Genomic DNA, 19,317 nt, shown 5'->3' on the forward strand with positions numbered 1-19,317 from the left:
TCACCAGCCACATAAAGCAAAATAGAATAAAATAAAATACCCCTTGGAAACTGAGCAAGTTGATCTATGAGTAAGAGAATTATTAATAGATATTTAAAACTAATAATAATTCTGGAAAGATGCTTAGTAGAGTTTTACAATAAAGTGAGGAAAAGAAACTTTGGATTTTGATAGGTCCTGCTGGAAAGCACTCCTTGCACCATTTGAGTTTTCTGACCACATAGCTTAATTGAAAAGAGAAAAAGTGATCCTAGCTGATCCCTTTCAAGGAACAGGAATAAGAAAGACAATGCGGGTACATTAATCATTTCCTTATCCCACCTACACTATGAAAAATTATTTCTCATAGGAAATGATTAGGCAAAAAGATTGAAACAATTGGCTTAAAAAAGTTTGCCCTAAAGCCAGTTCCACAAAACCAGATCAGAGTGTAAACTAAATGCTGTAAATACCTACATAAATAAAAGAGGCAAGGATTTCTTAGTGTGATATGTTATTGGGCCAACCATGTAGTTGGGACAGAGTTAAACATGATTTTGAATGCAAGACAGGTATTGATGAAGAATGCCTTGCATTTGAAAGCTTGTCTAATTCTATCCCAACTACACAGTTGGTCCAATAAAATACATCACCCTAAAAAAGTCTTGACTCTCACATAATTTCTGAACCATCATGGCTCCACCATCACCGTTACACTACCATAAATAAGTACAGTCCAAGAAAAAAATCACAGAAATTTTGGTTTTGCCCCAGCCAAACAGCGTATGAAGCAGAATAAGAAAAACTGTCTTTCTGGGAGGCACTAAATCGGCACTTCATCTTCACAAACTTAAGGGGAGCCCTTTACATTCTGCAGTCGATCAGAGGAAGACAATGATTCATAGATCCAGGCAAAACTACTTGAGTCCTTAACACAGGGCAGTCAACTGATGTTAATGGGAGCTAGATCAGGCCTCAGCAAGACACACTGGCAAACTTTGGAATTAATTTTCCATTTTCTATCTGGTAAAACAGTTTTGTACAGGTCTGCATAGAAAAATGAGAACCCTTGTCCTGTGAGTTTCACTGCAGGTATAAAGAGGAGAGGAAATCCTCCAGTGATATCATTAACAGCAACAGCCGCTGTTTTAATAGTTTCTAAAAAAAATTGGACAGAGAGAACTTTTTACCACTCAAATGCTGCAGCAAGCTAAAGGCCTCTAACTGAGGCTCTGAACATCCTCAACAACCTGTGTGGCTCAGGATGCTTCTCACCCTGCAGTGAGCACTTAGTGCCCTACAGCATCTAGGCCAGGGACCAGAAACCTTTTTCAAGCTGAGGGCTGGACCAAAATAGCTGGGCTGGCATGGGCTGGGTGACTTCTGTGGCACATAAGCACCGGGGGGGGGGTGCTTTCCCTGTGCCCCCACCAGATGGACACAGCTGGGAGCTGCACCCATACCATCATTGCTTCTTCCAGTCCCCTACTCCCTGGCTGTGGTGCAAGAATACCTTCCAGTCAGAAAGGAGCTGCACCTAGAGTGGGGAGCTGAAAGCTGCTCCCATGTTGCTACTGCTCCTCTGCACCCCCACCTCTGCCCTGGCCCCTTCCTCGCCCCAGTGCAGCTCCTCTCCAGCTACAAACTGTGTTCATGCCTTGGAGAAGAAGGGTGGAAGGGAGGTACAAGGAGAAGGAGCAGTGGCATGAGAACAGATTCCAGCTCCCCAGGCCCAGCACAGCTGCTTGCTGCTCAGCCTCAGCTGGGGCACAGGCACAGGCAAAGCCCTGCAGCTCCATGAGTTGGACCCAGTGGCTCAGGAGCCTGCATGTTGCCAAATCCTGCTCTAGGCCGTAAGATACTCAGGAGATCTCTCTTCTCTTTACTCTCAAATTGCAGGAATAAAAATGACACCAGACTAAGATAATCTTGAACATAAAGTATTTTTACAACTCCTCCTTTCCCCTTACCCCACCCCCAAAATAAGAGAAGGGCAACAGTGATCATGTCAGCAGGAGGCAGTTTTTATGCCAAACAGCATAAGTGTTTTGTAAATAGAAATCTTGAGTTGCTCTTTAGCAGGCGTATTTTTGAAACCTTGAGCATCTTGCTCTGTTTAGACAACCAGTTATTATGACTGTCATATTCTGTTTGTTAAACATAAACCAATAAATAAAACTCTTGCTATATTCTAAGAACCCATGCAATGCTAAGGAAAAATCTTCCCTGCGATCAGCCCTGGGCAGACCAGTCCTCAGACACCATGTAAGTAAACATTGCAGCCTATTCATTTAACAGTCACAAGATCTCTTTTGACAATATAACAGAGAGGACACAAATAAAAGGTTTACAAAACAATAGAATAAAATATATGATGGACTGCTCTTACAATACAAAAATAAAGGAAAATCTAATTAAGCTGATATGCAAAACATGACATTTGATAGAAAGGCAATACACAATGCCTATATAATCTTTGGGACTCGCTGCCACTCTTTCTCTCTCCCTCTCTCTTTCTCACTCTCTCAATCTCACTCTCTCACTCGCTCTTGCTGCCCCCCCCTCAACCCCTGCATGATAGTCCAATCAATTTTCAAAGCAAGTGTCATAAAAAGAAGCTACTCATTTTATTTCTCCTACAGGATGCTGCTTCTCTGACTTCCAAGGAGGTCCAGAAGGGAGAATCCAGCCATGAAAACTAACTGCCCCTGGTACTCTTTAGAGAGCTAGTGGGAAGCAGAAGAGGTAAAGGAGCCTCAACAGCCACTGTTACCACTGCTGAGAAGAAGCCCATGGAACTGACTGTGCTCTAGATCAAGGTTTGTGACACCCCAGTTTAAACAGGCAAATTACAAAGACCGATTCTTGATACTAGGATTCATTTTAGTCCAACTGTTCCTTTCCATCCTTCTCCCCCCACCCCACCCCATATTTTTAACAAAATTTACTAATCAGCTTCAGTGGAGCCAAGCAACTCCTGGCTAACAGCACGTCAGAGACTAACCATGATTTATAAATAGTGGATCTGGCACTAGAGAAACCTATTTTCAAATTACAATAATCTAATTTTATAGATGCACTGTTTAATGGCCCCACAGCAAGCGAGGCAGAGTTCCCAGACTGCTCAGCATATCCCCTTAACCAGCCTTATCTGTTGATTCTGACTGATAATATTACTATATATTTTCCTGAAGAAAAATCTGGAACCAAAAATCAAGCACTTACTGCACTAACTCAGCTTTTGTAAACAGCCACCACCACTACCACCTACACCATTTTCATCATGTATTTGTAAGTTCAAGTTAATGTTATTGATTTTAATAGAAATGAACAACTGAAAAATAGCTGCATTTAGTTAAGCATGGCATCCAGAAAGCACCACTTACACAACAAATCCCATGAGGGTGCTGAGATCTTGCAGTTCCCAATGAAATCAAATGAAATGACAGGTGCTCAACACCATTCAGACTCTGATGCAATTTTGTGTACACTGAAAATAATTATTTTACAATCTGCACATCTATTACAGGTGTATGAGCCAATGTTAAGAGAATATACAACTTTATTTTCTGTTTGGCTTATGTAGCAGTAGGCTGGGTGCTTCTGCTACTTTAAGAGAAGGCAGGTGGCATGAGAAGCAGCCCGAAGGTGTGGCAAAGGGCCATTAAAAGTCATCTGACCAGAAAGGAGCCAGGCTTCAAGCATATAATACCAGGGCCTGAGTCAGTCAGGCAGTTTAGTCTTGAGAGACATGGAGAGAGAAGCTCCTGGGCAGCAGGGCTCCAGGGCAACATCTGGGCTGGGGTAAGAAACACTGGAGGTTTATGGACAGAACTAAAGGGTGGAGGAGGTCCTAACACACCTGTGAATGGAGAGGCCTGGGAGCAAGGGCTGCTGCGCCTATAACCCAAAGGGGGTCGAAACAGGTCTGGGAATAGAGTGGCCTGGGAGATAGGGCTAGAGAGCCCATAGTCTGAAGAAGGGCAAGAGAAAGCAGAGAACCAGAGTGAAGAAGCAAGGATGGCCAGAGTGCCCATGGTTTCAACTGGCCTAGGAGTAGGGGGAAGGGACAAGGGACCACTGCTGGAGACTGAGGGGGCTAGATGACCCATAGCCCAGAGAGGGGCACAGACAGGGTGAGAGAGCCCAGAGATTAGGGCTGAGGGCCTGAAGCCCAGGAGGGGTAGAGATAGGAGCCTGAGAAGGCAGGATGCAGTGCCTGAGAGTAGCCCACAGAGGTGAAGTACCTGGGTGGGGAGTGCAGGCTGGGATGCTGTGGTTGGGAACAGGTGTAAAAGGTGAAGTGCCCAGGTGGAGAAAAGCCTGAAAGCTACACCCCGGAGTAGCAGAGCTAGGTGAAGTGCCTGGCCAGGGAGGCCCAGTCACAGGGACTGAGGCCATGCCAAAGGGTGCTGATGATTGATAACATCTGTGAAGCATGGGTGTGATATAAGGAGTGCTTGGAGCCAAGTTATAAGTCCATAAGGTGAAGTAGAGACACCTGAATACCAACATGGGATCAGGGATTCCTTTAGGCAGCCTCCCTTTCTAAATATCTAAGAACAACAAGGTATGGCAGGAAAGGTGAAGGGGAGCAAGCCTGAGGAGTGAGGGCAGAGCAGGGGCTGAGTGGCCTCCCAAGGGCATCACAGCCACGCCTGGGACCAGTGCTTCTTACAGTTTAATACAGTTTTAACAATCAATTGTGTTGAGCCACAGCATTTGTCAGGTGTCCTGATCTAAATAACAATGCATTTCTAGTGAAGATTCCTTAAAACTAATCACTGATTATTTCAGTGATTTGCCAGGGTCCGCACTGGTTGACTGTCAGAGTATGGCTCATGGCATGTTTGTTCACAAAGTATTTGTCTGACAGCAGTATGTCTACTGTTCTCCACTTACTTGAGCAGAAGATGTATGCTTTCTGCAAATCTAGGATATGGCTAAATCAAAACCTCTCTGGCTTTAATGAGCTTTTAGGATCCAGCTCTTAGCAAAATGGATATAGTTATCTTTTTTTTATAATTTCTTTAAATTAACAGTGTCCCATATCTGAAAAGCCTGTTTTGGAGTTTAGTTGAAGATAAAATTTCTTTTTTTTTCCTTTTTTTTTTCTTTACATCAGAGGTTGGTAATAAATGTGAAAACTGTCTAGCTTTGGTAAACTGCTAACAGATTCCTTGTACATTTTAATTAATTATTGGTTTTAAATGTATGTGCACGCAAAGGCTTGCAAAATGTACCATTTTATAAATATGGAAATTAAGGAACAAATAAAGGAAAACAAGTTAATTTTAAAGTTGACCTCTTATTTAAATATAAAACATTAAAGTATTTCTGATTTGCTAAACCAGCAGAATAAAAATTGGTTTGCAACATATATGTACTGACTCCCTGCTGCTAGAATTGCTACTGACCACCCTTTCAGCAAAATCCCCATTCCCATTTAGAGGCTCAAAGAATGCAAATCCTAATGAGCACTTTTTTACTTGCAAAACTATTTAACAGTTCACTCAATAAGTACTTCTCCTTTTTTGACCTTTTAAACGGCAGAGAAAAATCTGTTCTGTAATCCCTTTAAAACAGCAAATAAAAGCAGCCTTGCATGGTGTTACATAACCTGAATGTAACTACTAGGGAAGATTAAGATGTTAGGGCAACATATCTAATAAATATCTTTACAGAATAAAAATGAAAGGACAATTAATACAAAGCATCCTACATAATGAATTGGAACAACCTGTATAGAGTAGCTATATTGAACATCATGTAGGTTATCCTAGAAGATATGTGCAGAGACTAACCAATAAATATCCATTTTTTGTATATGGTATAAAGCATTCTCACACATGACTGTTAACATTCTGATCCCTCTCAATGGTTGTAAAAAAAGGAGATTCCAAGATCATCTCAAATAGCTGAGCAAAAGTCTTTTGGTTTCTCACTGGCCATTTTTAGCTATTATGTTTCTGACTTAAAGCTTCATCTGAGCTGAGTTGTGCTAAAACAAAAATTACACAAAAGAGAAGAGGACTTTGAAGAGGTTTAAACTAACTTTAAGAAACTAAACTTAATTAATATTCTCATCTGATCAACACTACAGCCACCCACGTATAAATCTGTAGGCTATTCGAGCCATTTAAAGGCAACCTCAAGTATATGAACATATACTCTTATCCTGTACAATAATTTCGTCTAGATAAAGATTTGTAACATGCACCAATCTGCATCAGCACATCCTGCATATGTAAACTGCTGTTCCTGAATTTCAGCAAAAGTACTCACACAGCAGAAATATAAGAATTCAATAATTCTTGTCTTACTTATTAAAAGTGCTTACCTATAGTACTAAAGATACACCACAGAACAGCAATTGATCTTGCACCATTTTAGTTAAGTCAGCAATATATTAAATACATAAAGGAGCCCAATTTCATTACATACAGGAGGGGTCAATTGTCTGCAGGTGGCAGCTGCCAGCCTTGGGATACTACACCGGTGGCTGCTATAAGAAATAGTTTAAGCAAATTGCACACACAGTACTGGCATGTTTCTGGATGAAATACTTGAAGTTACATCACACAGATCATTCTGTGAAAGGCACCTTGAAAACAGCTTCTGAGCTGTTTCTCAACCTCACCAACATACATGCAGAAATATTAAACTTAATGGGAATCAGAGGCTTTACTCTAAATTCACACAAGTGTAGCTGAGATCAGAGTATGATTCTCTAAGGCAGGAGTTTTCAACAGGGGGTGCGCACACCCCTGGGGGTACTTGGGTGCTGGTGGGATGCTCGCCGATTGGCCGCGAGGGACCCTCCAGCCCGGTCATCGATTGGCCTCTGGGGGACCCCTTTCCCCGCTCATCTGGCTGCCGGGGGACTCCTACCTTCTCGACCGACCACTGACCCAAAAAGTTTGAACCCCTGCTCTAAGGCATAAACAGGGGGGCAGGGGGAGAGGGGATGGCACAGGACAGAAATGACAATAGGGACAACTGCCCCAGGCCCTAACCTGAGGGAGAGGGGTGCAAAGGGGAGGAAAATTGGCTGCTGCTGAAGCTGCCATATTTGTGATTTTCCAAGTGCCTGGGTACATTCTTGCATCTCTAACCATTTCCAAGAAAGACGGTGAGGTAGGTACCAGCTGGCCCCAGCAACTGCATATAGGTTCATATTCACAAAGAGAGATTGGTGTATCTAGCAGAAATAGATTAAAGCATTAGCCTTTTAGATATAAGATTATGTACTCCATTTTGCCACAATACTATATATTATTCCCATTGGGAAGTTTTTTGAGTTTGGGGGATTTTTTTTTTTTTTACTAGGGGACAAAAAGAAAGGCAGATCAAAGTATCCTCTCAGTGAACCTAGTGCAGCTACACTGGACTCAGTGGGGAATACGTGGTTGGTATACCTAGGAGAAGAATTCTGTCCAGTGTTATTTGCATGAGCTGAAAAAGGAAACAGTCTCACAGAAGCATATAGGTAGAAGGACGCATTTCCTTTTCAACTGCTACATCAGTAGATTTGCATATCAGAAGGTAGAGACATAATGGTTATTCAGCATACTCTTTAGGCAGGGACAGACATTATACATAAACCAGTTTAAGTGATTAGAAACTGGTTTAAACCTGTAACAGAACAGACATTCAGTGCACATAAACCAGTTTGAAAATGGCAGAAATCGGTTTGAGATAAACCTGGCTGAACGTAGTATCAGTCTTAACTGATTTTGGTCAAACCGTTTATGCAATGTCTGTCCCAGACCTTAAGGACTGAGGGAAGCAGCAGCTCCTAATGCATAATGTCGAAAGACCCCAATAAAGGCAAGAAACAATTACTTGGAGCACTCATACACTTAGATAATGTAGTAGTGTGGCCCCCAGTATCTTGGACTCAGGAGGCCAAAAAGAAGAGGCCAAAGAAAGAGAGTCCGTGGGCTGGCTAGTGGTGTTAGGTAGAGCTGGCTTTTAGGTTCCACAACGCTGGAGGCTGCAGGCATTCCTAATTTAAGGAAATAGGTATTTAAAGAGTCTCCCCTCTTTTAAAGATATGTTTTATACTACTCTTTTTTGCAATTATCTGTGAGACAGGCTAAGTGCCAAAGGCAACAAGGAAAGGCAGAAGGGGGAAAAAGAGAGATGAAAGCATACTACTGCTCTACTGACATGTTCTTTGCTTGCTTATTAGAATAAATGTCAGTTATCTCCAGTGAGCTGCCTATCTAGCTATTATCAGTTGATTAATTTCTCTAAGAGTTATGGTCTCTGTAGAAGGATTTTAGAGAGGGGAGGACAGTATCCTTCTGTACTGGTTTGGGGAAGTTGTTCTAGGTATAAGGTAGGCTGAGTTAATACATTCTAGGTATAAGACAGGAATGAGTGAAGACACCTCTGGAAGAATCACTTAAATCCAGCTCTGCAGCTAGTATCATTGGTAGAAAGAGGAGACAGTGAGCCATGACAGAAGAAAAAAAGTGGGCAAGCAAAGAGGGATGCAGTTGTTAAGGCCCCTAATGGTGAGAACAAAGGGCATCAAATTGATGGGTTGGAAAATGAGCGGCCACTGGAAGGGTGCATAGAAGAGGCAGATAACCAAATCAACTTAAGGGGGAGATTATGGATGAGATTGCACATTAGAGTTAGCAAGTGCTAATTCTAAAGAACATTAGTCTGTGCTCAGGTTTACTAGTGCTAGTGACAGTCATCCTCAGGGTTAATAACTTCTCTAATGTGCATTGCTCAGACCTACTGCTACAGGGCTGGCCAGTAGAGCCAGCTCTCTAGGCACAGTGTAGGCCAGGGAGGACATGAGAAGCCCCAGGCTCCTTGGATCTCTTCCTCTGGTCCCCATATTACCCCATTCCCTGCATCAACCCCTGGATCCCCCTTCCACCCTGTAATCAGCTCCTCTACCCCCGAGCACTACACTGCCTCCCTCAGAGACTAATCAATTCATAGATGCTAGGGTTGAAAGGGACCTCAGCAGATCATCAAGCCCGACCCCCTGCCTAGGCAGGAAAGAGTGCTGGGGTCAGATGACCCCAGCCAGATGCCTATCCAGGGTTTTCTTAAAGACACCCAAGGTAAGGGAGAGCACCACTTCCCTTGGAAGCCCATTCCAAATTCTGGCCACCCTTACCATGAAGAAGTTCTTCCTGATGTCCAGACTAAATCAACTCTCTGTCAGTTTGTGACCATTGTTCCTTGAACCAGAGAACAGTTCCAGGGGAAGCAGCAGGAGGGGTTCCCTCTCCCTGCCTGCTCCAGGGGTCCCTGCAGCCAGTGCTGCCACTGTGTACCCAGGTCCAGCCCCCAAGAGGCTCCACAGCTACCTGGCAGCTCCTTGCCTACCCGTCCCCCCTCTCCACCTCCCCTTCAGTTTCAGGGCCTAGCAGGGGCAGATCTGGGTGCATAGTGGTGGCATGGTTTGCAGAGACCCCTAGAGCAGGCAGGGAGGAGTAACCCCTCCACCACTCTCAGACTGATTGGGGTGATCCAGGGGTGGAGGGGGCAACTGGGGTAGCAGGGGAGTGATCTGGAGGTGGAGAGGGTGATTTGTGGGCTGGAGGGATATGAGGGGGGCAGACACCTGGCAGCTCCCCACCCATCTACTCCCACCCTCCCCCTATACCTCCTCTTTCCCCCTTCAATCCTGCCTTCCTTCAGGCATCCGTCACCCTTCATATCTTTTCCCTCCCTCCCCACTTACACTATCCCCATTCTAGCTGCCAGTCTAGGGCCCTAGAGCCTTGGATAATAGCTAGCCCACCTGGGAGAAGTGCCTTCTGGGACACTGGAGGACTATAAACCGGTGTTTTTGTCTCAGGTGAACACCCAGCAGTTAAACTCAAGCTAGGTAGCATGCTCAAAGATAACCCTAGCCTAAACTGATATAATTTAAGATGCCTAATGGGCACTTGTTAATGAGCCTTAATGTGTGATCATACAAGTTTTAAGTGCTTATAACATGGTCTAGAGATATATCACTGGCTTGCAGTTTCTGCAACAGGAGCCTCAGTGGGGCCTTAATATTGCAAACTTATTTGTTCTAATTATGTAAAATGAGGCAAGGCGTTTCACTAGCCCGCCTCACAATTATAACCTCCATGCACAGTAGTATGCATGTGATGAACAGGAATGGGTTACATCAGTTCTGCAAAATATATTACCAGTATTCAAAAGTTTTCCAGTAGGCAGATTCAGTGGCTGTGCAAACTTCCTTAGTTTACAATGCTTGGTTTACCTTTTTTGAACATGGGCTCAGGTTTTGAGAATAAATTGAATTCCAAACTGTAGGATAACTTCCTCGGAGTACAAAAGCTTAGCTCTGGAAAGATTCTGCTCTATTTTCCAATACTAATGAGCCAAACTTAAGTCTTGCAGCAAAAAGCATTCTCTCGTCCTTCGCCTACTCACCTCTCCAACAACTCTCTGGGAATACCTCTTTTATTAAGAATTGGTTTACACCATTTTGAAGTTCTCATCCACCCCAAAAGAGAAGTTTTGTTTGTTACCTCTTACCGACAGTTATTTTGACAGTTCTTTTCTGAGAGTCCATCCTCATCTTCTCCCATAATATCCACCGCTGAAAAAATCAGTGCAACCAGAATTGCAAAGCAGCATACCAGTGCAAAGATCACAATGCATCTTTGCTGGGACTGAAAGAGATTAAGAAGATTAAAAAATACATTAAAAAAGTTTTAAAGGAGTGGGTATCTTTTGAGTTTCAAACTTTTAAATATGATTTAAAATCCTTTTCAACATCTTGGTGCTATAGCTGTCAATGTGAAACATGTCTTGAGCTGAAAAGATGCTTTCAAACCTGTCCTTCAGTATCACCTTGAGCTATACACTAAATATGTCAATTATTGTTAAATAAATCATGTCACAAACACCACCAGGACTTTGTACTAGTTTCAGTCTCTTTGTACCATGATGAAAGTGCTGTCTATCAGCAGGGCCATTCCTGCATTAATTAGGTACTTTTGTTTCTGGGCCATAGGTTTTATATATACCAGGGCTGTGGCAGTCCATGGGCAAAATGCAGCCCAAAGAGGTTAAATTATAGTCCTAGGAGGAGAACCCCCATTGCTCTGGCTGCAGCAGCAGGAAGGGACTCCATGCTACCCTTCCCTATATCTTCCCTTTCCTGCCCCAGGAGACAAGGTAGGGTAGCACAGTTGAGCTTTTGGTGCCCCTGCAGTCCAGGGTGCCTGGGTGGCAAGGTGCAGGGGGAGATTTTGCAGCCAGGAGGCTGAGGGTGGGTCAGGATTCAGTGGGAAGGTATGGGGAGTTAGGCAGCTGGTGCAGAAGGAAGGCAGGGAGAGGAGCAGCAGGGAGGCATGTGGAGTAGGCGGGGGGAGGTGCATGATGCAGTGGGAAGCCATGGGCAGCAACAGTGGGGAGGTGCAGAGAGCAGCTGCAGAGGGTACACTCAGTGCAACAAGGGAGGCATGAGACTTTCGCTAATATGGTCCAAGGGGTATGCAGCCCCAGGTCTCTTAGAAGTTGGACAGCCCTGATATACACTAACAGATGGCATTGCACAAGCCTTGAGAAGTTTTGTTCATTTGCTTAATTGAAATGAAATGTGTCACCACCAAAGGACCAAGGAGCAAAATGCTGTTTAATAATCTTTTTCCTGTCACTATTTATAATACTTGGCATCATCATCATCACAATTATATCAAGGGACCTAATCATGGGTTAGGGCTCCATTGTGCTAAATTACACAACCACAGAAGATGACATTCCTTACCTCATAAAAGTTACAATCCAAGTATAATACAACAGACAACGTTATAGACAGCCAGAGTGGAGAGCCCAAGGTAACACTGAGACAATATGGATCAACCATGATAAGCATGATAGCCCATCAAATTAAACATAAAAATTTGCATAGGATTTACTTCTATATACAATAGGTAATACTGGGTACACCTACATGAGATGCTTTACTTGAGATTAGAACAAATTACTGTGCAGTAAGTGTATGTACATGTAGAAGGTGGCATTTACTGCACAGTAATTTGCTCTAATCGCAAGTAAATTTGCTCCCTGTAAATAAAAGTAGCAAATTTACTCACGAATAATTATTGAGCAGTATAGCACTTGAAGATTCTTGTCTCCCAGGCTAGGGACAGACATTACACATAAACTGGTTTAAGTGATCAGAAACTGGTTTAAACCTGTAACAGAACAGATATTCAGTGCATATAAACCAGTTTGAAAATGGCTGAAACTGGTTTGAGACACACCTGGCTGAATGTAATATCAGACTTAACTGATTTGGCTCAAAAAAGTTTATGCAATGTCTGTCCCAGACCCTTTGCTGGTTTAAGTTAAATCAGAGTCCCCCAGCATCCTGGCATGCTCGCTGGGCTGGGCTCTCTGCTCCTCAACAGGGCTGGGCCCACCCCTCTGCTCCCTGCACACACTTGCAGGCACAGCAGAGTCTGCTGGCTTCCCTGTGACCCCCCTTTCTTCCCACTCCTCCCCCCACCACTCACTTGAACAGAAATCCCTTCCTCCTCTCTGCCACAGCTGAGACCATAGCCAGCATGTGGTATGCTAGCTAATATGGAGAGATGTTTGTGTGTCTCTCTCTCCAATTTCACTGGGATAGGCAGACAGAACAGTGACCCCTTAGGGCTTCTGAAGCTAATCAACAGGTCAGCCTGATAAGCTGTTTAAAAAGTTTGAAGTAATGTGGAAAGAAGCTAGTGTTTTGCCAATTGGGTGATAAAGACTGTTATCAGCCCCCAAGCTGTCTTGCTGACCTATCAGCTTGGGGCAGACAGTATGAGGAAGCAGGAAGGGAGACTGAAAAGCTCTGTATCATCAACAGATGCATGCACTGCACGCCCGCTTTGCCTCATAATGCTAGCCCATGGCTGGGGGCTAACAACTCTCTCACCTCTTGAACAGCCAGCAGGGAAAAGCCTGCAACTGTGAAGGAAGATCTCCTTAATCAGAGGTCCCGCTGGGGCCTGGCCATGCCGCCCTCAGCTCAGCTCCCAGCAGAAGAGAAGGGAAGGCTGTCTAGCACTCCCCAGCTTCTGGCCTGAGCTACTGCAGACCTGTGCCTGAATTTCCTCAGTCCAGAGAAAATGTCTGTCCAGTTTCAAACCAGTTCAGCCTAGCCAGATTAGACTAACCTGCAAAGATTGAATCAATTCAAGGCCATGCTCTTTGAATGTCTGTCTCTAACTGCAGCCTCCCTTCTGTGATCACAGAGCAGGGTCTGGGAGCTCCCTGCTGCCAGGCCAGGTGAACTTTGTCTTTCCCAGGCTTTGGTGGAGGAGCTCGCCTTAGCAGCAGGCAGCTCCCAGGGCAGGGAGCAATCTTCCAGTCCTCACCAGGAGACAACTGTCTCCTAGCACCCCACTCCCTGCCAGCCCCTGGGCTAGCACTCAGGCAGAGTCTAGAACTGGCTGCTGCAAGGGCCAGTGTAGGGCTGGTGGGGGCAAAAATAGATTTCTGCCATAAGCAGCAAATATGCTCCCACTTCCCCACATGTGTAGACACCTGCCCCAGTTGGGTTTACTCTAGAGTAAATTACTCTAGAGTAAACACACCCAGAGCATTTGCACATGTAGATGCGCCCACTGTGGTGGTAACTGAGATATAGTCAAGTATTAAACTGGGGTAAATGTGAACCCATTGAAAGATGAGCTCTGTCGACTTAATTCACACAGATAAAAGGCACACATCCATTATCTTATTTTGAAAATGAATGCCCGGGTATATCTGACATGTAAATATTATGATCCAGATTAAAACTGTACCATCTCTTTTCTAGAGGAAAAATGATTGTTCAGAAATGTGTACAGAAAAAGACAAGAAAATTGACTTCTATTACCACTGTTATTTCGTTAACTTTCAATATTACCTTGTAATTGAAATGTCATACCTAGAAAATGCCAAAGCCAGAGGATATTATTTCCACAAATATGAAAAAGTATTAATCTCATGCTTGCTGTTGAACAATGAAAACCTTCAGCTGAAAGGAAATAAATATTCTCTATACAGTCTCAGATATTACATTAACAAAAATAGCAATATAACAATAACACAACCTCCACCTTGCTCTCACAAAGAGTTAGAATGTGATTTGGACTCAACATTTCTGTATGAATGTAAATCCCAGGAAGGACTTTCTGCAAGTCAGCTGAGTAGCAAGTCAACTATTCAGATCAAGAAGGTACACAGCATGGCACCTTACAACTAACTCTACCTCTCTCTGCTCAGATCAAGCCAGCAAGCAGCTACGCTCTGCAGCTGCAGGGACTGAGTTATAATGCCTCTTTAAAACTCAATATTCAAAATCACATTCAGTTTTCATCCTCAGAGACAGGGGGACAACTTTAATTGAGTTCAGTAGGAGTTGTAGCATTTTATCCACTACATTATGCTACATGCACATTTTAAATATTATGAACACTGCACAAATCATAAGCTTGACACCTGCTTTTTATGTTATAAACATTTCTTGCAACACACACTGTATAAAAACATACCAACAATGCAGTGCAGGAAAATATACTTCTCAATATTCTTGGATTGATTTCAGGCATCCTCAAAATCTGTTCCTGAGATAAATGCAATTGATGTAATGTTATGCTGCTAGCATATTCCTGGCAGTAGATTTCATAATGACTGCATTTAGTCCCAAAGATCAGAGTCTGCAGCCAAACATGGACAGGAAATTAGGAGAAAAATATTTGCTTTGAATAGATGGAAAGAGTGATCTCTACATTCCGATGCTAAAGAGTCATTCAGATCTGGGACAGGTATAAAACCTGTTTCATATTTAAAATTAAATTGTTCCTTTACTTAAGTTAAATTGGAGCTGATGAAAGGTGCATACTGACAGTCTTGAAAATTAACTCCCACTCTCAATTGAACAGAAACAACATTATAATTTCAAAGGGATACTCTGAGAATAAAAGTGACAAGGCTAATTCTACAGTGTATAGATGTAAATCAGGGGTATCTCTACTAAGTCAATGGAGTTATTCAAGATTCACAACAGATTTTGTTGCCATATAATCCTTTTCATTTCTCAGGCTAGAAGCCAGAGAGGTTGCTAAATTACAATCCACCCACCTGGGAAAGGGGAGCCCCTCTTTTCAGTCTACTTCCTATCACCTCCGGGATAGCTAATCTTCACTCATGTAACATCTGTACTAAGCTTCTTCACAGCTTATTCAATGTGTGCCCTACTACGCACATATATGTGCCATACATAGGATCACAAATGTGTCTCATCATAACCTCCACTTCATTAACCTGTGTGTTACTAACAGAGAGTATCACAGTAAATTCTGTGGACAAAGGACAACATAGCAGATGGAAACTTAACATTTGGAGAGAGCCTCAGCTCCTCCCAAAAACTTGTAACCCCCTCCATTCCCCATTGTCCTAAATCCCAATTATCATGGACATATGGAAAATGTTATCTATGACTCTCGTGTCATAAATCCTCCAGCCAGACACAAGAGAACAATTTCTTTCATTGGCATACATAACCAAAACACCAGCAATAGGTGAGACAGGCACACTTCAAAGTCCAGCCTGAGGAACTCAAGGTACATTTTAACCAGCCATTATCTGATTTTGAAATACATGCTTGAATTGGCCTGCATTATCTAAGTGTGGTACAGTGCCTCCTTCACACTGTTTTATCCTAGCAAGTCTCTACCAGCTAATCAACACAATACAAACCAAAAAGGACAGGTTGTTTTGGGGTCCCCCCAGAGGGATGCTTGCTTTCGACCACTGCAAGCTTGTCTGGCCACTGAGAGTGCTCTGTCCCCTCCTTGCCCCTCAAACTTCTGAAGACAGCCCAGGCATGGCTTCTAGATTTGGAGGCAACCCTGGCTCCTTCCCACTCTAAGACTTTGGCCTTCAGTCCTTAACCCTCCCTGGTTGTCTGTGACCTTGACTCAAGAGGCTAGCTACCTGTTCAGCTCCTAAGAGAAGTACTTTACCTCTTGTTGGGGATCTTGCATATAAATATGTTTATCCAAAAATACAGAAACTGCCTGGAAGTATGACATGGCTCTTTGTGCACAGCTGGTACCTCATTAAAAGTTTTCTCCAACTACTGCTTGGGCTGTGTTTGACTCCTGTGTTTCACTCATAATGCAATAACTTCATAATGGCATCAACAATATTATTGTCTACATGGATGATATTTCTAATCTAGGGAAAAACAGTAGAAAAACATGACTCAAGGCTCTGAAAGCTCGAGCTGTTGGCCTAAAGTCAAACAAACAAAAATGTAAAATCTATGCAAATGAAATGACATAGTTGGGAAAGAAGTTAACATAGGATTGCATACAAGCAGCTGACAGCAATACTGAGGCCATCACCAACATGCCTACCTCAACAGATGGGGAAAGGGTGCACAGATTCCTTGGACTAGTGAACCATGTAGGAACATACTTATGTAATCTAGCTGTGTGAACCAGGTAGATTAGAGGATTATTATTAAAAGATGCCATGTGGGCAAAAGTTGAAGATCTTCAATAGAGTTTCAGATTTTTTTTAAGTAAAAGCAGATCCAGTCCTATGATATGACAATAAGCTCAAAACTAAGTTATCCATGAACATGTCCAAGAGGAAGATTGGCACTGTTTTACTACAGGTTGGGCACTTTTACACATGCCAGTTAAAGGTGCTTTAGCCCGATTTAAGACGCATTAAGGCTAGGGACAAAAGTTACACATAAACCGGTTTAAGTCATCAGAAACTGGTTGGTTGAATGTAGTATGAGATTTAACTGACTTGGGTCAAACCAGTTTATGAAACTTCTGTCCCAGACCCCTTCCTGGTTCAAGTAAAATCACAGTCCCTCTGCATCCCAGGATGCTTTGCAGCCCTGGGGTGGACTGGGCTGTGCTGTCTGCTCCAGCAGAGAAGGGCTGGGGGGGAGAGGGGGGAGGGAAGCAGTGACTGCCCCATCCAGACAAACCCCAGCTGGGGTCTGGGCCAGGGAGGTGGGTAAACTCATCTTCCCCCAAGTACAGAGCTGCCCTGCCCTGCTAAACTTACTGTTAGCTGTAACTGTGGGCTACAAATCCCAGAGGCACCTGGAAAGAGGAAGTGATGAGCAACCCTGCAGAGTCTTGCAGCTGTGATTGTGGACTGCAAATCCGAGAGAACTTGGGGGCAGCAGGAAAAGGAAGCAAACACACATCCCATGGTAGCTACATGCCAGACAGCTGTGCTCTAGCACCCCTCCCCCACAGGCTTTTGGCCTGAGCCACTGTAGGCAGGTGGCTGCATTTCCTGAATCAAAAGTAAATGCATGTCCAGTTGTTTCTCAGTTTAATCTCCGCAGTTTAGACTAGCATGCAAAGACTGAATCAATTCAGCCTCGGGCTTTCTGACTACTTGTACTTAGCCTAATGGTTTGTGTTTACATGTGCATACCCTGAACTCACCTTTAAAATGGCAATTTTTAGGCTAGTCACATCTAAATTTGATATCTGTAAAAGCAGGTATCAAATTTAGGCACAAACAGCTAAAGCCCATTAACGCATGTGTAGACACTTTAAGGCACATTAATGCTTTGTATGGATTGATTTGGGATTAACTTTTGGCATTTGTACACATGCTTGCACTGCAGAGCGGGGTACTTTTAAAAGTGCATGGTGCTGCAATGCATGCATTTGTATAAATGGTGAAATGCACATCAGCCCTTAGAAAATGGCAGTGGCGTGCTTTTGAATTATAACACATCAAAGGTATTTTAGTTCAAAAGTGCATCACCGCCATTTTCTCAGCACTGAGTTTTGCTATTTATACAAATGTATGCACCAATTATTTTTTCAGCTACAACTGTATGACTTCCAAATATAGATTTGATCACTTATTTTTTCAGCTACAACAGTATGACTTGCAAATATATATATTTGGTGCTGTCAGAATATAGTATGCAAGTCATACAGTTGTAGCTGAAAAAATAATCTGTCTCCTAAAGCAGATGTTTGTCAGGGCTCTTTTGACAATGTCAATGAGGCCAGGTACAGACATTACACTTTTACTGGTGTAAGTGATCAAAACTGAGAAATATATATATATATGTATATATAATCTAGCCCTAAACAACTATAGGCCAATCAGCCTAACCTCCATCCCAGGGAAAATCCTGGAAAAACTCATTAAAGAATTTGTGTGATATGCTCGTTGAGGGTAAGAATCTGAACAACAGCCAGCATGCCTTTGTTGCACGTAGGTCTTGCCTTATCAATTTCATCTTCTTCTATGAACAGGTCTCTTTCCACCTGGACACGAGAGAGAAAGTCAACATTATATACCTAGACTTCCAAAAGGCTTTTGATCTAGTATCCCACGATATCCTTGTGGAAAAATTGGAAGATTGTGGGCTTAACTGCTCAACAGTTCAGTGGGTGGAAAACTGGCTGAACGGCAGGACCCAGAGAGTTCTCATGAACAGATCTATGTCATCCTGGCGAGAAGTGGCCAGTGGTGTCCCTCAGGAGTCCATGCTTGGACTGGTGCTTTTCAACATATTTATCAATAATTCGAATGTGAGGTTGAAAAGCTTGCTGGCCAAGTTTGTGGACGACACCAAGTTATGGGGGAGTGTGGTCATGCCAGAAGATAGGTTGCAGATACAGGCAGACCTGGACAGGCTGGAGAGTTGGGCAGACCAGAACCAGATGAAGTTCAACAGTGAAAAGTATAAGGTGCTTCATCTGGGGGCAAACAATCCTCAACTTACCTATAGCTTGGTGGTGACAATTTCACTTGCACCACGGCTGAAAGGGACCTAGAGGTAGTGATTGACCATTGCATGAACGTGAGCTGGCAATGTGATGCTATGGCCAGCAGGGCAAACAACACACTGGCATGCATTAACCATTGCATCTCATACAAATCTATGGAAGTGATACTCCCACTGTACTCCACACTGGTGACACTTCAGCTGGAGTACTGCATCCAGTTCTAGGTGCTGAACTTCAACAAGGACATGGAAAACCTTGAGAGGGTCCAGAGGAGAGCCACTCATATAATATGGGACTTAGAAGACAAGCCATATGAGGAAAGGCTGAGGGACTTGAGCCTCTTCAGCCTACAGAAGAGAAGGCTGACAGGGTAGCAGCTTACCTCAGTGAACAGCTGTTCACCAGGGCACCCCTGGGGAAGACCAGGAGCAATGGATACAAACTTCTGGAAGGCCACTTCAGGCTCACTTCCAAGAAAAACTCCTTTACAGTCAGGGTGTCCAGGTTGTGGAATTAACCTTTCCCCCTGCCCTGCAATTGTATAGCTCATTTGCAAGTCACACATCTATAGTTG

The 19,317-nt window shown here is 43.4% G+C and overlaps 1 protein-coding gene across 3 annotated transcripts in view; it reads right to left on the reverse strand.

Annotated features, from left to right (window-relative positions):
• The window catches only part of PLD5 (phospholipase D family member 5), a 316,921-nt gene that overhangs the window by 186,976 nt on the left and 110,628 nt on the right, over positions 1 to 19,317 (reverse strand). For 2 of the 3 annotated variants that reach the window (XM_019500651.2, XM_019500652.2), the window contains exon 2: positions 10,507 to 10,643. In XM_019500651.2, coding sequence (XP_019356196.1) covers positions 10,507 to 10,643 — 137 coding nt within the window. Of the gene's footprint in view, positions 1 to 10,499; positions 10,644 to 19,317 lie in introns of those variants that run through there. The other variant, XM_019500654.2, reaches the window with a different exon arrangement.

The sequence above is a fragment of the Alligator mississippiensis genome, chromosome 1 (assembly GCF_030867095.1).
Source record: "Alligator mississippiensis isolate rAllMis1 chromosome 1, rAllMis1, whole genome shotgun sequence".
NCBI lineage: Eukaryota > Metazoa > Chordata > Crocodylia > Alligatoridae > Alligator > Alligator mississippiensis.